The 19,445-nt window shown below is 49.6% G+C and overlaps 1 protein-coding gene across 3 annotated transcripts in view; it reads left to right on the top strand.

Annotated features, from left to right (window-relative positions):
- The window catches only part of P4HA3 (prolyl 4-hydroxylase subunit alpha 3), a 61,716-nt gene extending 45,723 nt beyond the window's left edge, over positions 1–15,993 (top strand). For all 3 annotated transcript variants that reach the window (XM_089775794.1, XM_075919589.2, XM_006127518.5), the window contains exons 9-13: positions 3,834–3,993; positions 5,610–5,672; positions 6,880–6,948; positions 8,827–8,923; positions 9,681–15,993. In XM_089775794.1, coding sequence (XP_089631920.1) covers positions 3,834–3,993; positions 5,610–5,672; positions 6,880–6,948; positions 8,827–8,923; positions 9,681–9,751 — 460 coding nt within the window. In that variant the 3' untranslated portion in view covers positions 9,752–15,993. The remainder of the gene's footprint in view (positions 1–3,833; positions 3,994–5,609; positions 5,673–6,879; positions 6,949–8,826; positions 8,924–9,680) is intronic.
- The last annotated feature ends 3,452 nt before the right edge of the window (positions 15,994–19,445 follow it).

Here is a 19,445-nt window from a genome sequence, read left to right as displayed (position 1 = left end):
GGAGGATTTCCCTCCCTGCTGGACAGATGAGGAACTGGGCTTGTGCCCAAATACACCCAAGAGGCCCCCGCTTCGCACCTCACTTGCCCAGACATGCATCTGACGAAGTGGATGGGTCTTTGCCCACGAAAGCTCATGATCCAATAAGTCTATAAGGTGCCACAGGACTCCTCACTGTTTATGCAGATTCAGACTAACATGGCTACCCCTCTGATACTTGCCCGGTGTAACTTGATCCTGGAGTCACACTTGATTGATCTGGGTGGGGGTGGGAATTAGGTTTATACTGTCTGGGGCAGAGCTAGATGTTCAAGGACTCCCTGCTATGACCGTACTGGGTTAACCATGAAAGGCACCAAAGCCTCTGCAGTCACCTCTCCCGAGGATCTGGGAATGTCTGTGTCTCAGGGTACGTCTGCACCGGAGCTGAAGGGGCAGTTCCCAGCTTGAAGAAACCAACCTGATTGGCTAGTGTAATGCTGAAAGGCAGAACCGAACCCGGGACCGCTGGAGCTTAGTGCATGCAGCTCTACTGCTTGAGCTAAGAGCCAGCTAGCGCTCAGCTCAGGCTGAGAGGAAACTCTTTCTGTCTCACTGTAAGTGGTCTCAGCGCCACTACATGGGACCCAGCAGGGGTGTGGGTTACCCTAACACACTTACAATGGAGTGCAGCTGCGCCGACAGTGGGAGCGGCTCGCTGCCTTGAGTAGGATCCTGTCTGAGATCCTGGGTCCATACTCGGGGCACCTAGCCCTTCCCACTGAGGCAGCGCCATGTCTGTTTTTAGCACACCAGCTCAGAGCTAACACAGGTCCGTCCACTCCAGCTGGAAATTACACCTCCAGCTCCAATGTCGAGGTAGCCCCGACGACACAAAGGCAGGGGATCAAACAGCTGGGAGTGAGATAGACTAATTTCAGACGGGAGAGACATTGGATCACTCTCGCCATAGGCTGAGTTTAAATTGGTTTCTTAGGAGGTCGGGGCCCCAGATCCGAGTCCTGGTTTCTGAAGTTCCCTGCAGTGACCTGCTTTTCAGTCTGCCATGGGAGGAGAATGTGTGGCTGGAAACTCAGACGCTTTCTTGCTCCCTCCGCTGTGATGGAAAAGACAGGTTTCCTGACTCCCTGCAGAGAGGAGCGTTAAATCCAGACTCCAGGCTGGGCGTAGTGTGGCTTTGCAGTGATCCCAGTAAATATTTCCGGACTCAGCCCTGTAGCATCATCCCCAGATGGAACAATGATGGAATTCCATTCCCAGGCCCGGAGCCAGCAGGGGAGGGCAAACGTTTAACCCCCACAGCTCCAGGAGGCTGCTGAAGATGGCAGAAGGGGCAATGGCAGCGATGTGAGAAGGTGTTTGTCACGACAGCACCCAGAAAAGGGAGGGAAAGGATATACCCTGGCAGGAAGGAAATTATAACTGGATAAATTACCTTAAAAGACAATGACCTAGATCCTCTGACTGGAGAAACTCACGTCCAGTACACATAGCATCTGCTAGAGACACAGTCGAGATGCACAGCGCTTCCCCTCTGAGCCTCTGCAAGCCCTTTCTAAGCATTCGTTAATTCTAGCTGCCACCTCTGCAACGAGGCGCCTGTTAGTATAACCACCGCTATCGTGCAGATGGGTAAACTGAGGCAGGGAGCCGTGTCCAAAGCAACACAGTAAGTCGGGGCAGAGGGAGGAGTGAACCAACCCATTGTAATGCAAAAGTCCCCAATTGAACCATCAGACCAGCCCAGTCACCATTGAGGTACCATGCAGAAAGGCGAGACTGGATTGGTCCCTGGGATTAATGTTCTGCGTGGGAAGCTGGTTTCTCTACAAACCTCGTAATGACATTGAAAATCACCCCGGCTGCGTCCGTCTGGGTGGGACTCAGTTACTTGTTAGCCAGCAGATGATTTATTTCTCATGGCAGGCTCCGTGGCTCGCCCGCCCTGTGTAATGTGACTCCCCCACGTGAGCAGCAGTTCCTGGCCATTGGCAAGACACAGCTGTTGAGATGAAAGAGATTATTTTCTTTCCTGCCACCTCACTATTGTCGGGCCACCACCTGCCTGCACATTCCCTGGAAATCAAAAGCGGCAGCAACCTCAGTCCGGATCCTCTTCTGCCAGCTGGTGCCATTCTGGGTGTTCAACATCCCTGGCACCAAGCCTCTAGGACCAGCAGGAGTGTTGATGGGGAGCAGAGTGCCTTAGACACCTTTGCAATATTCTCTTGGACTGACAGGATTGCTATAGCTGAGGGGTACCTGATCCCCTCCCCTCTTGAGTCAGCTGATCTGGGCCAGCTGTGGACATGCCCTGGTTTTTATTGCAGTGTAGACCTACTCTAACCTATCTCCATATATTTAACCTCCCTGATCCTCAGTTCTCCTTCTGTAAAATGGAGATACAATACCTCTTCTTGTTCCCCCATTCTGTCTGGCTTCTCTGTTTCTCTTGTAAGCTCTTTAGGGCAGGGACTGTGGCCCAGCTCCTCAGAGATACTCGGGCATCTAACACCCATTGAAATCAAAGGGAATTAAATGTCTAAATGGCTTTGAAACCTGTCTGACTATGTGTGCATGTACAGCTCCTAGCACAATGAGGCATTGGCCTCTAGGCACAAATAGCATATATTAATAATTAACAATTAATACAATTAATAAGTGCCATCCATGGAATTTACATTGCAACACTCCTCCCCTCCCCCACTCCCACCTTGTAGCATTTGGATCCTGGGTGCTGGTTCTAGTTTGTTTCTAGCTAATGTGGAGAACAGAATCTGGCAGATGTTTAGATTCTGGAACCCTCGGAAAGGGTCGGTGGCAGCTGAGCCAATGTCAGCAAACAGATCTGGTAGAAGAATGAGGTTTCCATGTGCTGATCCAAAACATGCTGCCTCCAGGACTATTACAAAGGCAAACCCTTTGGCAAAAATACTCTGGGCACAGCAAGAAACTTCCAGTGCTGGGCCAAGTGGAACCAGTTCCAGGAAAGTAAATATCCCTTCTCTGGACACATTTTACCTGCCAGTCTTCTGACAACAGCTGAGCCCTCTGCGACGCACTCGCCTTTGTCTGGAGCAGCCTCTGCTTGGAGTGAGGCATTCAGCCACTAGCTGTGTTAGAGGCACAAGGAAGGCTGGTTTTGTTTCAGAAACAGGAGACCTGGGGGTTTTTTCCCTCCTGGCTCTGCCACAGACTCACTGTGAAAGCTTGGACAAGTCACCCTGCACTAGCTTTTAAAAAGGGTTTAGGTGCCCAAAGATGCAGATAGGTGCCTAAAGACCTTGCAAAATCTAATGCTCATTTGATTTAATTTAGCAACTCCCGTTGGGCTGTCGATCATGGTCTTATTGCACATGCAAATTACAGGTTTGCCATAAGTGGATCTTCCCTTCTAAAAAATCCAGCCCCTTTTTTCTCCCTGCCTCAGTTTCCTCATCTGTCCAATAAAGATAATAACCCCAATCCTACTACAACTTACAAACATGTATAGGAAACCCCCGCCTTACAACGGTCCAAGTTGCGACCCCCCACACTTATGGCCATTTTTTTAAGTGCGGAAGGGGCTGAAACCCCCCGACTTACATCCATGGCCCGCATTTACAACGGCACATGGCACCTATCGTAAATGCGGGTTCGAGTTATGACGCCCCTGACTTGTGATGCTATCCCCGGAACCGATTGCGTCGCAAGTCGGGGGCAGCCTGTAGTCTGATTCTTCCCTGGGGATCTTGTCCCTCATGGAAGTGGGTTGACTCTGGCTCATTGGGCAATGAGAACAGATTCCACTGGTTCTTAGTGAATGCCCTGAACTTGTCTGCTGTGCATTCTAGTGCCTGGCTGAAGGACACTGTAGACCCAGTGATCGTGTCCCTAGATCAGAGGATCGCAGCCATGACTGGCTTGAACATTCAGCCGCCGTATGCGGAGTACCTACAGGTGGTGAACTATGGGATAGGCGGACACTACGAGCCTCATTTTGACCATGCCACTGTAAGTAACAAAGTGGGTAAGACTGGAACGCAATTTGCAGTCTCAGTGCAGGGTAATTGTCACACAGGGCTTGAGCCGATGATCTATGAGAGGCCTCTGCTAGCTTCTGTTGGCACTGGATGGGGTTCACCACACCATGCAGCAGCTTTCTGTGTTTCAGTACCATTCCAGGGATGTTGCACTCATCTTTCTGTTTGTTTCATGGGATTCTTTCGCACAATCCTTCCCACCTGCCTTAAAAACCACTGCCCTTCTGGAACACCATGGTCTCTTCTCTCTGCGACAGAGAAGATGGCCAAACAACCCAATACCCAGCTCATCTGTGGTCAGTGTTGCTTGGGAGCTGGAATTGATCACAGGGTTCTGTAACACATTCTAATAGCTTTTGTTCCTGTAAGTAAACCCACCAGACACTGCACAGATGGGCGTTTTGTAACATACTTAACAGCAGGGTGATATATTTTCACTGAAACTCTATTTGGCTGGGAGAAAAAGGCTTGTCAACCAAAATGAAAAATTTTACTGCCAATTTTTGTTTTGGTTGAAGTTTTCCAGGCTTCTTGTTGAAACAAAGGAAATAGCTTTTTTTCCCCCAGTAAAACAAATCTTTGCTTTGTATTAAAAAAAAAAACCCACTACAGGTTGAACCTGTCTAATCTGGCACCCTTGGGACCTGATCAATTCTGAACAAGAGAATTTTCCAGATGAGGGGAGGTCAATATTGTCTAGGAGCATTACCAAAACTTCCACTGCTTACTGGGCTCTTAGAAGACAGTTAGGGGTAAATTAGAGCTAAATAACAGAACACTGAGAGCTAGGACTGGTGGCTGTAAACAAACTTTATGGGACTGTGGAAAACTTGGCCAGACCCATGAAAAGTGGACATCCAGCTAACTAAAATCATTCCGGATGATGGATGTTTCTGAACCAGAGAGTTCTGGACTAGAGAGGTTCAACCTGCATTTTTAAATGGAAATCTCTAACTGGAAAATCTCCTAGTTTTGAATTGGAGCCTTTTAATGAAAACACAAAACATCTTCATGGGACATTTTGAAATAATGAAAAAAAATCCTATTTCCAGTGAAAAATAATTGACATTTTAAAGCCAGATCTGTGCATACCATACAATAGGCTGTGTGCTGAGCTCACTTGCACCTGTTCTACACCTGGGTGACTGCTGATTTTAATAGAGCGATGCCAGATTAACACGAGTGTAATTTAGATCAGAATCTGCCCTGTATCTATTGTTTTCATTGTAGTAAAGACTTGCAGGCCTTCATGTAAGGGCTGGTAAATGTAGTACATGTGCTTCAAATAGCAGCCATATTTAGGAACCTGCTACAAGATTATTTGCTTAACAGTCTGGTGGCAGGTGCAAATGAGCGGCATAGGTGACCTTGACCATTGTTCTTTCCCGTTGTTTATTTCTCATTTCTGCCTCGACGTTGCCGGCAACTGTGCATTGTGGATCTTATTACCATAGATTATGCTTTTGGCCTAAACAGTGTCCTTTGAGCACAAGGCCCCATCTCATAGCGCTGGTAACGTTAATGTCTGTTCTGAATAGTGCAGCAGCACTGGGACTGTGAATGAACATCTGTTTTCTTTTGATGCAGTCGAGAAAGAGCCCTCTTTACAGAATGAAGTCAGGTAACAGACTGGCCACGGTCATGATCTATGTGAGTATTTCCTGCCAGCTGGGGTCTGGGCAGGCTTTTGTTTCTCACTGAGTGTGAAGGATGGTTAAAAGATGTCTAGGCACAACATTCCCAGGGCTGATCAGTCACACTAAGCTAACGTGCAAATATGTCAGGCAATGTGGACTAGTGGTTAGAGCAGAGAGCCTCCTGGTTTCAGTTCCCAGCTGCAGGGGTCAGGCTAGGAGCAAATGTGCCCTATCCATGCTCTGTTCACAATCCCAGACCACCTAGCTCTTTCTGATTAAACAGATCCACAGTGAAAAAGTTAATAATGCTTCAGGTAGTCGTTAGGGTTCAGGGTTAACACCTCATTGAGGTGGATTAAGGCAGTCCACACCTCACTGAGGTCTGGATTAGAGTCTCTATATCAGATTTCTTCCCCTTCACTAAGGCTAAACATATTGGCTGTGTCTAGACTGGCCAGTTTTTCCGGAAAAGCAGCTGCTTTTTCCGGAAAAACTTGCCAGCTGTCTACACTGGCCGCTTGAATTTCTGCAAAAGCACTGACTTCCTACTGTAAGAAATCAGTGCTTTTTGTGGAAATACTATGCTGCTCCCGTTCGGGCAAAAGTCCCTTTTGCGCAAAACTTTTGCGCAAAAGGGCCAGTGTAGACAGCTGAGATTTGTTTTGCGCAAAAAAGCCCCGATTGCGAAAATGGCGATCGGGGCTTTTTTGCGCAAAAGTGCGTCTAGGTTGGCCACGGACGCTTTTCCGCAAAAAGTGCTTTTGCGGAAAAGCGTCCGTGCCAATCTAGACGCTCTTTTCCGAAAATGCTTTTAACGGAAAACTTTTCCGTTAAAAGCATTTCCAGAAAATCATGCCAGTCTAGATGTAGCCATTGTTTGAATGAATGCTCAGATTTTACAGAACTTTGGCACAGGGTTGGTACAATGAGCCAGTTAGTAGCTAACACCAGCTTAACTCTGTGGGTGTTGATTATGTGCACTGTGGTACAAGTTACATTCCAGGCAGCATTAAAACATATAGAGGATGTCTGGGAGAGAAACCAACAAATTGGCTTCAAGAAGCATTGCAGAGCAGGCAGTGTGATCTCGAGCAACTCAGAAAGTCGCTCTGTGCCTTAATTTCTCCTCATGGAAAAACCACCTCTCAGGCAAAGTGCCCCCTTGTGAAAGAGGCTTTGTAACATGCAGTGTTACAGTGAGCACTTCCCTTGCTTTCCAGCTGAGCTCCGTGGAAGCTGGAGGATCCACCGCCTTTATCTATGCAAACTTCAGTGTGCCTGTGGTCAAGGTGAGTGGGTGGGCGGAGGTTCCAGCCCGATCTCCAGAAAGATGGTCTCCCCAGCACTGCTGGGAAGGGACAGCCTTGCTCTGAAGTACCTACACCATTAACATCAGTCTGCCAGATCCTCCTCTGTTCCATAAGTCACGTATCCCAAATGGCATCCTCTCCTGGAGCCGTGCTGGAAGTGCCCTCTCTGGGGACGTTCACTGCTGGACCATAGAGCAGGCTAGTTAGTGCCCGGCTGAGCAGGATGCTGCTCTGTCTGGACAGCAGGAACCATAGTCACGTCTCGGGGCTGGTCTGTGTCAACCAGCCTGTTCCCAGGGGGCCGGTGCCAGCACCCTGCGTGTCCCAGCTAGAGCATTGTGCACAACACTGGGTGTTGCTTTGGCTGGCGCAAGCGTGTGGCATTCTGCAAAGTTTGGTTTGAGTTCCTCTGAGCCCCTCCCGCCCCCAGCACACAGGGAAACTCTCTCCCAACATGCTCCATTCCCTGCAGGGGCCGGGCCAGTCCAGACTTCCCCAGAGTTCGGGAGTGGCTGGGCCTGGGGGCTTGGTTGAGCCCATTGTATAGCTAGGGGTCAGCTGCCAGATTCCTCTCCAGAGCAGCTCTTTCCCGAAGCTTTTGGGGAGGGTTAGCTTGTAGCCTGGAGGGGTTTGATTGGACGTGGGCTGAGAAGCCGCAAACCCAGGGAGTTTCTCACCATTTGGGGTCTGATTGGGCCTGATCTTCATTTCCACTGATCCCCTTTGCCCTACTCTGACAATGCAGATTGGTGTCAGTGAGCCACTGGCCCAAACAGAACCTCCTGCATTGCACCAATGACATCACTGGTCTGCAAGCTGCGGGGGAGAGGGTGGAGACCGGACCCGCTGGGGGTGGACTCATTACAAGCTGAATGCAATTCTGAAGCGCTGTAATTCGAGCAATGCAGGAGGTTCTCCTGGGCTCATCGACACCAGGGGCACTTGCACTGTCGGAATGGCCAAGCCCTGGCAGTGGCCGCTGCCGGCAGACAGGATACTGGGCTAGAGGGACCTTTGGTCTGACCCAGTACGGCCGTTCTTCTATGTCATGTCTCCTGACTAGGGGCAGCAGGTATCATAGGCAGGGGAAGGGCCTTCCCAAACCGCCAGCCTGGCCCCGCCCACACTCCACCCCAGAACGCCTGCTGTAGGCCTAGTGGGGACGGAGTGTTGCTCGCTCTCCCCCTCCCCATGCTACAGGACTGAGTACACTGGGGCTGTGTGCAATCTGCCCTCCTCATGCTCCAGGGCAGAGGAAGCTTGGGCCACATGCCAAACAGGGGAGAGGGGTCTTGACTCCCATGGGGGTGGGGCCTAGGTAGAAGGGGCGGGGCTGGGGGCTTGCCTGCCCCAGCCTTTCCTTCACCCACCGCCCGTGCTCCTGACAGTGCTTTAGCCACACGTCAGCTATTGCTTGTTGTGTTATGGGGGTCCCCTTCCCTGAGAGTGCTACGCAGCAGCAGCCGCACCGGCAGAGTGTGCAGCCTTCACAAAGCAATTGTCTCAGTCCCCTCCACTTGAATGGGAGGCCCATGGGCAGGCTGGGAGCAGGCTGGATAGCAAGTGTGTGATACAACAAACCGCTTCTCCGCCCACCTAGCATGTCCCTGGGAGCTCATTTCGCAGCCACCAAGCGCTCCTTTGGGTGCGTGGCAGGTGGGGGGCAGACGTCACGCTGCAGGGCAGAACGGGGGAAGGTCAGCACTAAAAGCATGAGCCACTCCAGCGTGCGCGGTGCCTCCCAAGGAGCGGCTGCTCTGGACACCTCCCCGCTGAGGCTGAGCAGCAAGGGGGCCCCTGGGCTTTGCGGGCTGCCGCAGGAGCCCTCCATCCACGGGCGTCTTGTCTCGTTTCCAGAATGCAGCTCTGTTCTGGTGGAACCTTCACAGGAACGGAGCCGGGGACGAGGACACCCTCCACGCCGGCTGCCCAGTCCTGGGGGGAGACAAGTGGGGTAAGAGCATGGCAACGCACAGCCCCAGCCTCCCTGATCCGGTTCTTTGAAACCCTGGCAGAGGGTATCAAGCTAGTCACCCTGTCTGCCTAGCAGGGGCAGGCTGGTTCAGCCAGGAAGTGCAAGTGAGAGGATGCAGCAAGGCAAACTAGCCACAGGACAGCAGATGCGAGACACCTTCCAGTCACAAAGGACCCTCTGCAACAGGCGCCCCGGGCGCCTTGCAAAAAGCGATGTGCAAGGCGCAGGATACCTAGACATCACTTCACACTCAGTCCCCGCCATCTCCAAGATTGCCAGAGCCAGCTGCTTGGAGAAGAGATAAGAAAGGCCCAGGTGGATGATTGCAGAATAACCCCGCACCTGGGGGAGTTCTCCCTTAGGCCTCTGTGTGGCTGACTGAGGAGGGCCTGTATCCCTTCCTAGCATCCATTACTCTCTCCATGGGGAAACTGAGGCAGGGAGCACGTCAAGCCGGAATGTTCTAAAGCATTCGGCCCTGGTGTAGATGCCTAAATAAAAGGCCTTGACTGTCTAGCCCTGAGCCATCTGGGAAGCTTGTGCTGAGTCAGTGTCTGAGCCGGCACTCGCTTGGCTCTTCGTCCTGATGGCGCCCTGTAGGTGGAGGGTGCAATCCCACAGCAGCAAGAAGACAGGCGGAACGGCTTCGCTTCTCCCCCACCTCCACTGTCTGCGACGCTCTCCTGCCTCACCCGTTCGGCCCTCTCTCAGTGCTCTTTGCCCTCCTCTCTTTCAGTGGCAAACAAATGGATCCACGAGCACGGGCAGGAGTTCCGAAGGCCGTGTAGCCCCAACCCCCGAGATTAAGCGCCGGAGCCGAACTTGAGCACCCCCCCACCCAGTGCACAGGCATGGGAGGAGGTGGGGGATGGAAACCCACCGCCATCCGATCCTGAAGCAGGGGAGGGACTGGGAGAAGCCAGCTGGTGGGCTGCAAGGGAATGTGGCCTGCTGCCAAGGCACGGCTCAGCAAGGCTTCCTCTGTTGTGTCTTGAGTCCGAGGATGGTGGAAGGGCTGGGAGGGGGGAGTGGAAGAGAAGTCACTATGGGAGGAGAGTGGGGGAAGTTATAAGGCGAGAAAGAGGCAGCTGGAGGCGCTGGGACTGGCTCAGCTGGGGGACATGAGCAGCAGAGAGGCCCTGCTGCAGTTCCTGGGAAGTTAATTGCACAAGCCCTGGCTGTTAGCATGCAGAGAAAGAGCCAAGGGAGGAGGCTGATTTCCATGAGCCAAGGTGGAGGAGGAACTAGGGCACAAGGGCCCGAGTCTGATCTCAGGTACCTTGTGCTAAGTCTGGAGTTATTTGGTCCGTCGGGAAAATAAAGCAAAGGGAGAGAGAGTCACTGGGGCAGTCCCCTTAGCACTAGTGTCTCTCGACTGAACAAGATGCTGGAGAGATCAGTGTTGCACTGGGTGAGGGTAAGGCAGTGATACTCAATTGGATCTGCTCCTCAGCTGATCTGAGAGTTGTATGACCAGAGGTGGGGCATGTGTGCAGACGGCTGACAAAATTTAAAAAAACAACTTCAGCTGCCAATAAATAGACTCTGACTGGCACATGCATGTTAGGGGTTTCCTGTGGTTGTGGCAATCTGTATTGGGAGAGGTGACATGGACAATCTCTGCAAGAGTGGTTTGTAGGAGGTCAGGGCAAGGCAAATGCACTGCTGAAGAGGCTCATCTGTCAGGCGATTGCAGGTTTTTTTCATGTACCAGGTCCACAGAGGTACATTGATCCGGACATCATTAAAAGAGAGCTGGCTAGATACCTGCTCTTCTGAAACTGGGCAGACTGCTGAGTCCAGAACATGCACCGTCCCACTTTTCTGCATTTTGCCTTCAAGACAGCTGAGCTCCTGAGCTGTACAATTTCTAAGTGAAAGCCACTTTCGTCAGCTGAATCAAGAATGCTCTTTGCTTCGGAAGGGCTGGGTCCATCAGCAGAGACAGCAAATGGATGCTGAATGTGCAAATGCAGAATCTTTTGGAAGTTTACAATTTTCAAATCGCATTTTACGTTTTTTAACCAGATGATTCAGGAATTCTTGCATCATTTTCCTGGGGGTTTCATTCAGCAACACCACTCTGTGGAAAAGTGTAACATCTCTCCTGTGATGTCTGTCTGAAAGATTTTAAGATTCCTCTGAAAGACTTCCCCTTTTCCAAACAAATTCCCTGACACTGCTTGCACAGTCTTGTTGCACGGTCTTGTTGCAGCTACGTGTTGAAGGAATTCAAATGGCTAATAATATTGCACAGAAAAGCTACTTGTGACATTCATTGGAAATCATTCATAAATTCCAGGAACTCACACAAGCCTTGTTGGTCTTGTGGTTTGAAAAAATTCTATTATTTCTATTTAATGCACACAAAATCTCTAACACACGTCTCCTATTTAACCAGTGAAAGTTGCTGGCCTGCCACAGATCACTGTATTCAGCTGAAACATCTTTTGGAAGAGCTTTAAAAAGACAATATTGCATGCTAGAAGTTGAGCATAGGTAGTGCACTAATCTCATTACTATACCTATTTTTTTCAAGCCCCCCAGACAACTTAGTGCACAAGATAGTCTAGTGAATGATGCAGTGGGTGTAAGAAAGGTTGTACTGCTGCCAAATAATGAAGCAAAGCCCTTCTTTTTCTCTGTCATGGACAGTGCACTATCTGTAACAAGAAAGTTTGCTTTCTGCGGATCTAAACCTTCCCCCCCCCCCCAAAAAAAAGCCTTTTACCTTTGCAAAAACAATCTCTCTCGTGGCATAGGTTTCTAACAGCATTAAGCACAAAAATTCTTTCTTGAATATTTCACCATTATAAAATCTACCAGCGATAACTGGACAGTGTCACTTAAATCACTTGATTCATCCATTGCAAAAGAGGCATATTTAGCATTTTTAACTCAGCAGTGCTGGCAAACAGTCCTCATAAATTACGCATAATCTTCACACTGCTATGGCATCAGAAAGGGGAACTTGCTTCCCCCAGTTCACAGTCTCATCTTTGTTTTTATCTCTGGCAAAAAACTATTCCGGCATTTCCAAGGTGTGCTCCTTTACAAGCTCAGCATCCAGAAAAGACCTTTTTCTTTTGAGCTAGTACCAACGTTATCTACAGAGAAGCAGCTGCATAGTCACTGATGTTGTGAGAATGACATTTGACGTGTGATAGGAAGACTTCAGATTTTGTTTTGTCACGTCTTGCAACACTTTCAGAATTGGCTGTGTTGAAGTTACTGTGCTTTGACTCACACTGACGACCTTGCAGACGGATTCAGTGGTTTGGCACATTAAACGCAAAGGTTCTGCATTTAAATGAGGCTTCATAATAAAAAGAAATCTGCTGTCCCGTTGGGATTGAGAACTCAGTTTTTGCTGTCGACTCTGTGACATTTACTCCCACTCGCATTCATTTTTTGCTCCATTTCCATCACTAATGAAAACATGGAAGCACTGCCTAGCTCAGTCGTAGCCGCGATGCTATGGCGAGAACATAATTCCAAGGAGGTTACTTACTAAAGAAGTCATCGGCAAATGATAGGCAGCGCATCACTGTTTAATTACAAACATTTTTAAGGTGAGTTGGCGGGCTGCACAGGAAACCATGGTGGGTCAGATTTGGCCCACGGCCGCCTATTGAGTATCACTGGGGGAAGGGCTTGATGGCCTAGATGGGTCTATTTCTAATGCTGAGATCCATGCCCCATGCCTGGATAGTACCCAAGAGAAGTAGGAAAACAGATTCTCTGATCCAGGGCAGGACACCAGGTCGTCCCCCCAGACAGTCGGGGACAGATGGGCGTTCCTTCACTCCAGGAGGAGTCTCACCAAAGCACAAGCCAGATTCTGCTGGTGGGTTTCAGCAGTGAAACAGATCAGAACCCAGCCCTGTGTGTCTAGCCCAACTGACCTCGCCACAACGGGTCAGTTTACAGGCAGCCACATTGACCTAAGCCAGAGCTCTCCTAGCTTCTGTGGCAGTGGCTGCAGTGGGACGTCGGGGAACGTGAGACAAGGCTAAAGCACCACCGACACATGCAAACCGGGAAGGTTGCAAAGGGCAATGGTGAAATTTGGAAAACCCTGGGGTAGAATCCCAACCCTAGAGGTCCCGGCTGAGATCCAGGCCTCACTGCTTGGTGCTGTATGTAAACATAGTAAGAGCTGCCCCTGCCCCAACCAGCTTACAGTCTAATGGCATCTCTGCATTGGGGCTAGAATATTGTTATTGCTGTATGTCTCTGCCGACACCTAATGGCATCGCAGACCAAGACCAGGCCCAAAAGGACAGCGTGGTTCTTGCACACAGGAACTGGTCAGTTGCAGTGGCAAAAAGAAACACAATAGACTTGAATGCCAGAAGGGACCAGTGTGACTATCTAGCCTGACCTCCTGCGCCTAGCAGGCCACAGAACCTCCCCCACCCACTCCTGAAACAGACCCCGACGCTCTGGCCGATGTCCTCAAATCAGGGCTGAAAGACTTCACGTTCCAGAGACTCCACCATTTACTTGAGTTTAAACCTGCAATTGACCCCTCCCCCATGTTGCAGAGGAAGGCAAAAAACTTAAAAGAGCCATGTAATGGGATAGGGGTTCACTGGTCCCACCCTCTAAAAAGGGCACCGGCCATCCTGTTACCATGTATCACTTCCAACAAGCTCCCCTACCTCCAGCAACACACATACCCCCGACTGGGATCCTGGGGTTGAGCTCTTCACAGCAAGGACTGTCTCTTACTGTAGAGTCAGAACCCTGGAGGACTGGAAGGGACCATAATAGGCCATTTACTCCAATCCCTGCACTCAGCGGTGAACTACATAAAAATAATTGGACCCTTCCTGAGCGGGGTTTGTCTGACTTCTAAAAAACTTCCCTTGGCTGAGGTCTTCAACTCCCCTCGGCAGTTTGTCCCAGTGCTTAACCACCCTCACGGGTAGGATGTTTTTCCTAATGTCCAACCTAAACCTCCCTTGCTGCAATTTAAGCCCATTGCTCCTTGTCCTGTCCTCGGAGGTTCAGAATTTTCTCCCTCCTCCTTGCAACAGCTTTTTATGTACTTGAAAACTGTTATGGCTTCTTCTCAGTCATCTGATTGCCAGACTAAACAAAGCCAATGTTTCTGTCTTCTGTCATAGGCCACATTTTCTCTAAACCTTTAGTCATAGTTGTTGTTCTCTGGACTTTCTCCAGTTTGTCCACATCTTTGGACGACTGTGGTGCTGAACATTAGAAACACTATTCCAGCTGAGGCCATATCAGTGCAGTGTAGATGTGTAGACAGAGCACCAGCCTGCAGCAGCTGGCCAGCAAGACCCTGCCTTAGGAGACTGATCGCAGAGGGGGCTTTATCTCCTCTAGGTTTAACAGCGACACATGGGTGTTACATTTCCAAATAAAAACTAAGCAGCCTCAGGACCAGTCTATAGCTCTGCCTGGTCAAACAGCCTCACTAAAGGAGACTGAACTCCCACCGCACAACCAGCGAAGAAGGACTATTGGCATCTCACACAGCTTAGGACTTTGCAATCTGAGGGGCCTCTAAAAAATTAAAAACGGACTCCGTTTCCAATTGTATCAGAATTGGTTGATAGATAAACGTGGTACGGGGGAGAGAAGATGCTCTCTAATTTTTGTTCAAATATGACAAAAAGATACACATCTGGCTGCCCAAATGCCCTTACCCATCACGAACTGTTCATTATTGACTGGCAGGAGGCCAGGACTGAGGAAAAACCCAATAATTGCACTTGTAAAATTAGTATTTCTATGAGTAAGTCTGCGGTCAGTCTCCTCAGGCAGTATTTTGTTGGACAGATGCTACAGGTTGGATCTCCCTGGTCTGGCACCTTTGGGACCTGACTGGTCCTGACTGCAGAAATTTTCTGAACCATGGATGGCCAATTTCGACCCCTCTGCTGCCAGCCTCTAGGCTATCCCTCTCCGGGTTCTTCCCAGGGGCTACCAGCCTCATGGCCAGACCACTGGGCTCTACTGCTGGCCCTGGCTGGGCTCCCTAGCTCCAGTTGTGGGACCACCTCCACTGCTGTTCCCCTGGCCTGGGCTCCAGCTTTGATCCCACCCCTCCCAGCTGCTGGAAGGGCTCCGCTCCCATCCGCCAGGGCTCTCTGGTCCAGGGGCTGTCTGGTACAGCAACATCCGTTGTTGTGCCAGACCACAGATGTTGTCAGACCAGAGTGTCCTGGACCAGAGAGGTCCAACCTCTACTGGTAAAATTCTGACCATGCCTCCATAAATTATTTAAATAACTACATAAATAAATAAAAATAAATAATCAGTCAATCTGATTGCCGATAAAATGGGGGGAAATGTGAGGTCGGAGACGGCACGGTCACAAAGGTTTCCTGCAAAGCTCATGCTTGCATGGGACTTGTCCTGGGTGTGACATCATGTTAGCATCCACCTTGGCCGGTAACAGCTGGAAGGCTGCTGTCTTGTTTACGGTCCAGCATGCTCAGTTGCTCACTGCCTTCGCTCCTGTTTTCCTTCGTTTTCTGAAGTGTTAGTGTGTTCTTCTTTTGGCCTGTATGTACGTACAACTGTGTATTTTACCTCACACACCTCTTTCTGCTTGATACATGATCCATGTACCAAATGATTGATTTTGTAGGTGATAGGGTTGCCAGATACTTTCACACAAAATCCTGAACATAGTGGGGGAAAAATTGGTTGAGGAAAAAAAAAAGGTTGCTGCGAAAACTGGACACCTGGGAATCCTAGTAGGTGAACATCTTTGAGTCGAATGGAGCTTGGGGAGGATAAATTTGTGTTTGCTTCCCTCCATCCGTTTTGGGAACCTTCTCTATATTTTATAGTAGAGCAAAATCAAAATCCCAACAATTCATTGTTTCACAGCTAAAATTAAATTGGAATCAACATTTGTAAATCTATTTTATATATAGCCTGGATAAACTCTGTATTTCCCTACCTTTTTTCATTTATTCATATAAAAAGAATAAATGTCCTTGTTTACGGTGTGAAAAATCATAGAGCCCCTCTTGTTTTCCTGTGAGAACATAAAGCGTTTGTGTTTGAATATGCAATGTCCTTTCTGTGAACATGATAATTTTTTTTTACAGTGTGGGGCCTCTTACACTTGACCTAGCTTGGGGGGTCTCAGAATGTAAAATCTGTCTCTGGTTTTACTGTATCCCCCCCTCTCCCCCTGAGCCTGCTGTCTGTTTGGCAGATAAAAGAGCAAATTATTACTAATAGCAGTGCTGTGACAGGGCCCGCAATGGTGCTGATTTTCTGTGTCTGCTGACAGATCCTCACAGGGGTGGGGAACCTACGGCCCAGGGGCCAGATCCAGCCCCCGGCTTGCCTGGATCTGGCACCCCCGCCCCAAGGCTTAGGGTTCCTCCCCAGCAATGGGGAGCTGGCACTGGCGCTCCAGCCTTCCCTCCTCACAACTTCGCACTCCCCTCCCAGTTCCCATCACTCCACATCCCTCTCCTGCCTGGACCCCCCCCACTTCGCTCCTGCACCCCCCTCCTGTCCCAGAGCCTAGGGGAGGGCCCACAAAAGCTACTAGCCCAGGCCCCTCTTGTTTCTGGCGTGAAAGGGGAACGTGGGGAGCGTCTTTCTGCTTTTCAGGCGGGGGCCATGTCAGTGAGGTGGGTTTTTTGGTTTTTGCTTCTCACTTTTGTGCGCCCCCTCAACTGATTTTTCTGTGGGTCAGCGGCCCCTGACCCAAAAAAGTTTCCCCCGCCCCTGCTTTATAGCAGCCTGACAGCTGCCTGCCACCTTTGGGCTGGCTCCTAGTTCCAAGACTGCACTGCGCTTCCTTGTTGCAATGAACTGTCTGAAATGTAAATCTGGCAAAATGCACAGCCTGGAAGGAGAGGAAGGTGCTAATGTCTCCCCAGCTGGCTCTAGCCCAGCTCCCCGCCAGCAATCCAAGGATCTATTGCACCAGCAGAACCAGCAGGTCCCAGGGAAGGGGCCTGCCTTAAAGGGGAAGCCTCGCTAACAATACGGCTTGTAGGAAACTAGCTTTTTCCAGACGTTTGGTATTTTGCTGGGGTGTGTGTTTGGAAGCCTCTGAAACACCCATTAGTCATTTTACAAATTTCATTATCGATGCTGATGTAGCAAATGTTACTGCCTTTTTCTTTTCTTTTCAAACCAGCTGGTGTTGAGAAGTGAAACATTTTGATTTTTCTCAGTAAAGTTTCAGATTATGAAAGTCACAAAAACTTTCCTGGAAGCCAAAACATTTTTTGCAGAGAAAGATTTCACCACCCTCCCCACCCGCCAGGCCTCCAACCCTTCGTCTGAAAAAACGTCAAGCGAGTCTAATCTGCGACTCCTGGGGAACTTTGGAATGAGATGTCAAACCCTTCTGATTGGTGCAGCTTGGGTTTATTTCCTGTATTAGGCGGCTGCTTTCTTACCAGCTTCCCAGGTCAATTCCTTTGCCTCACAAATGTGCTTCTCCCTCGCTTGTCCAACATAGCTTAATTGATTGTGAGGCCTGAAAGCACCATTCTGCCCATCTCCTCTGGCCTCCTGCATAATCCAGGCAAAAATCTCCCCCAGCAATTCAGCCCTTAGCTTGTGGTTGTGAATGCATCAATGACTTTTCCATTCACAGGGTTCTTTTATTCCTTCCTTTCCTCTTTGCCTGGGACCACCTGTCTCTGCTACTATAACATCACAGGTCGCCATCACAGCAGTGTTTTAAACCCAGTGCCCAATGGGATACTGACTGTAATACTGAGTCCCTATTTTCCTTTTGCCTGTTGAACAGATATTTGCTCAGTGCTGAAATTCTGCCTCCTGCTATAGAGTGGTGCAGAAAAGGGCAACTAAAATGATTAGGGGTTAGGAACAGTTGCCATATGAGGAGAGATTAATAAAACTGGAACTTTTCAGCTTAGAGAAGACTAAGTGGGAGAATATGATAAAGGTCTATAAAATCATAAGTGGTGTGGAGAAAGTAAGGCTATGTCTACACTGGACTCTAAAATCCAAATAAGATACGCAATTTGCCTTATGCAAATTACATACTTTATTTCGATATAGGCTATTTCAAAATTTGGCACGTCTACACAGTGCCATATTTTAAAATGAAATGCTAATTAGAGACATCCCGTATGCCTCGTGGAACGAGGTTTACAGTGATGCCGAAATAGCGCATCCGTTATTTTGAAACTTCTTTCAAAATATCAGACACATTCTGTGGACGCGGGGTATCCCAAAATAGCACTGCAGTCTAGACGTACCCTATGTGACAAAAACTAGGGGTCACCAAATGAAATTAACAGGAAGCAGGTTTAAAACAAACAAAAGGAAATATTTCTTTATACACTGCACTGTCAAACATGTGGAACTCCTTGCCAGAGGATGTTGTGAAGGCCAGGTCTTTAACAGGTTTAAAAAAAGAACTAGATAAATTCATGGAGGTTAGGTCCATCCATGGCTCTTAACCAGGATGGGTAGGAATGGTGCCCAAAGCCTCTGGGGGATGCATCACTGGTAGGTTACCTGTTCTGTTCATTCCCTCTGGGTACCTGGCATTGGCCACTGTCAGACAACAGGATATTGGGACTAAATGGACTTTGGTCTGACTTAGTAAGGCTGTTCTTATGTGTGTGTTAAATACCTTGCTGCAGAGAGCTACTGTGTGATACATGGCAGGGAGTAGCCTCTCAGCTTGCAGTGACCGCTGTTGGCATTGGGAGCCATTCGCTGTCTCCCTAGAACAGATACTCCAAGGCTCCGTGGAAACACCTTCCTTTCTTTGCCAATGTTCAGTTCTTATCAGGCATGTCACTGCTGCAGCAGGGCGGAGCGAGTCCCAGCACGTAGGAGAGTCACACACTAGTGCCGTGGCGCTTGCGTGCTAAAAGTAGCCGTGTGGACGTCTGTCCCAGTGGTGGCTTGGGCTAGTTCCCTGAATCCAAGCCCACCTGAATGTGAATGGCGAGCCCATGATGCCCCATGTGGCACTGTCCACACCGCTATTTCTAATAAGCTAGCTCACGCAGAGCTCCAGAATGCAGAGCAGAGAGACTTCCCTTAACATGCTGGCATCAGTATCACAGTAACACTGCAGCTAACCCTCAGCCAGTTAGCTTGCTGCTATGCCACACACAAGAGCCAGGTGGGGACTTTAAAGTGTCAGCAGGGCCTGAACTCAGACCCCACTGCTCCAAAAGCTCAGGCCCCAGTGAGTGGTGCTAAAGGAAACTCGCCAGTAGCACTTCTGGGTCTCTGACACACAACAGAGCAGTTCACATGCCACCCAGCAGAGGGCAGTAGACTGACACTGACCAGCCAGCCCGCTTAGTACTCTGTGTGACACACTACAGTCAGCTCACCACAGCCCTGTGCGAAGAGAGGGAGTTGGATCTCCTTGCACAGCTGGGCATGCTGGTGCCTAGAGCCAGAGGTAACTTCACTCAGCCATGGCCACCCAGCCAATCACACGCAAAGCTGGGATTCGGACTTGGGCATTGCTGCTTCTCCACCCCAGGTGCAA

This window comes from Pelodiscus sinensis, chromosome 1, assembly GCF_052426305.1.
Source record: "Pelodiscus sinensis isolate ZL-2025 chromosome 1, ASM5242630v1, whole genome shotgun sequence".
Taxonomy (NCBI): domain Eukaryota; kingdom Metazoa; phylum Chordata; order Testudines; family Trionychidae; genus Pelodiscus; species Pelodiscus sinensis.
This window is presented reverse-complemented; position numbering and strand designations above follow the sequence as displayed.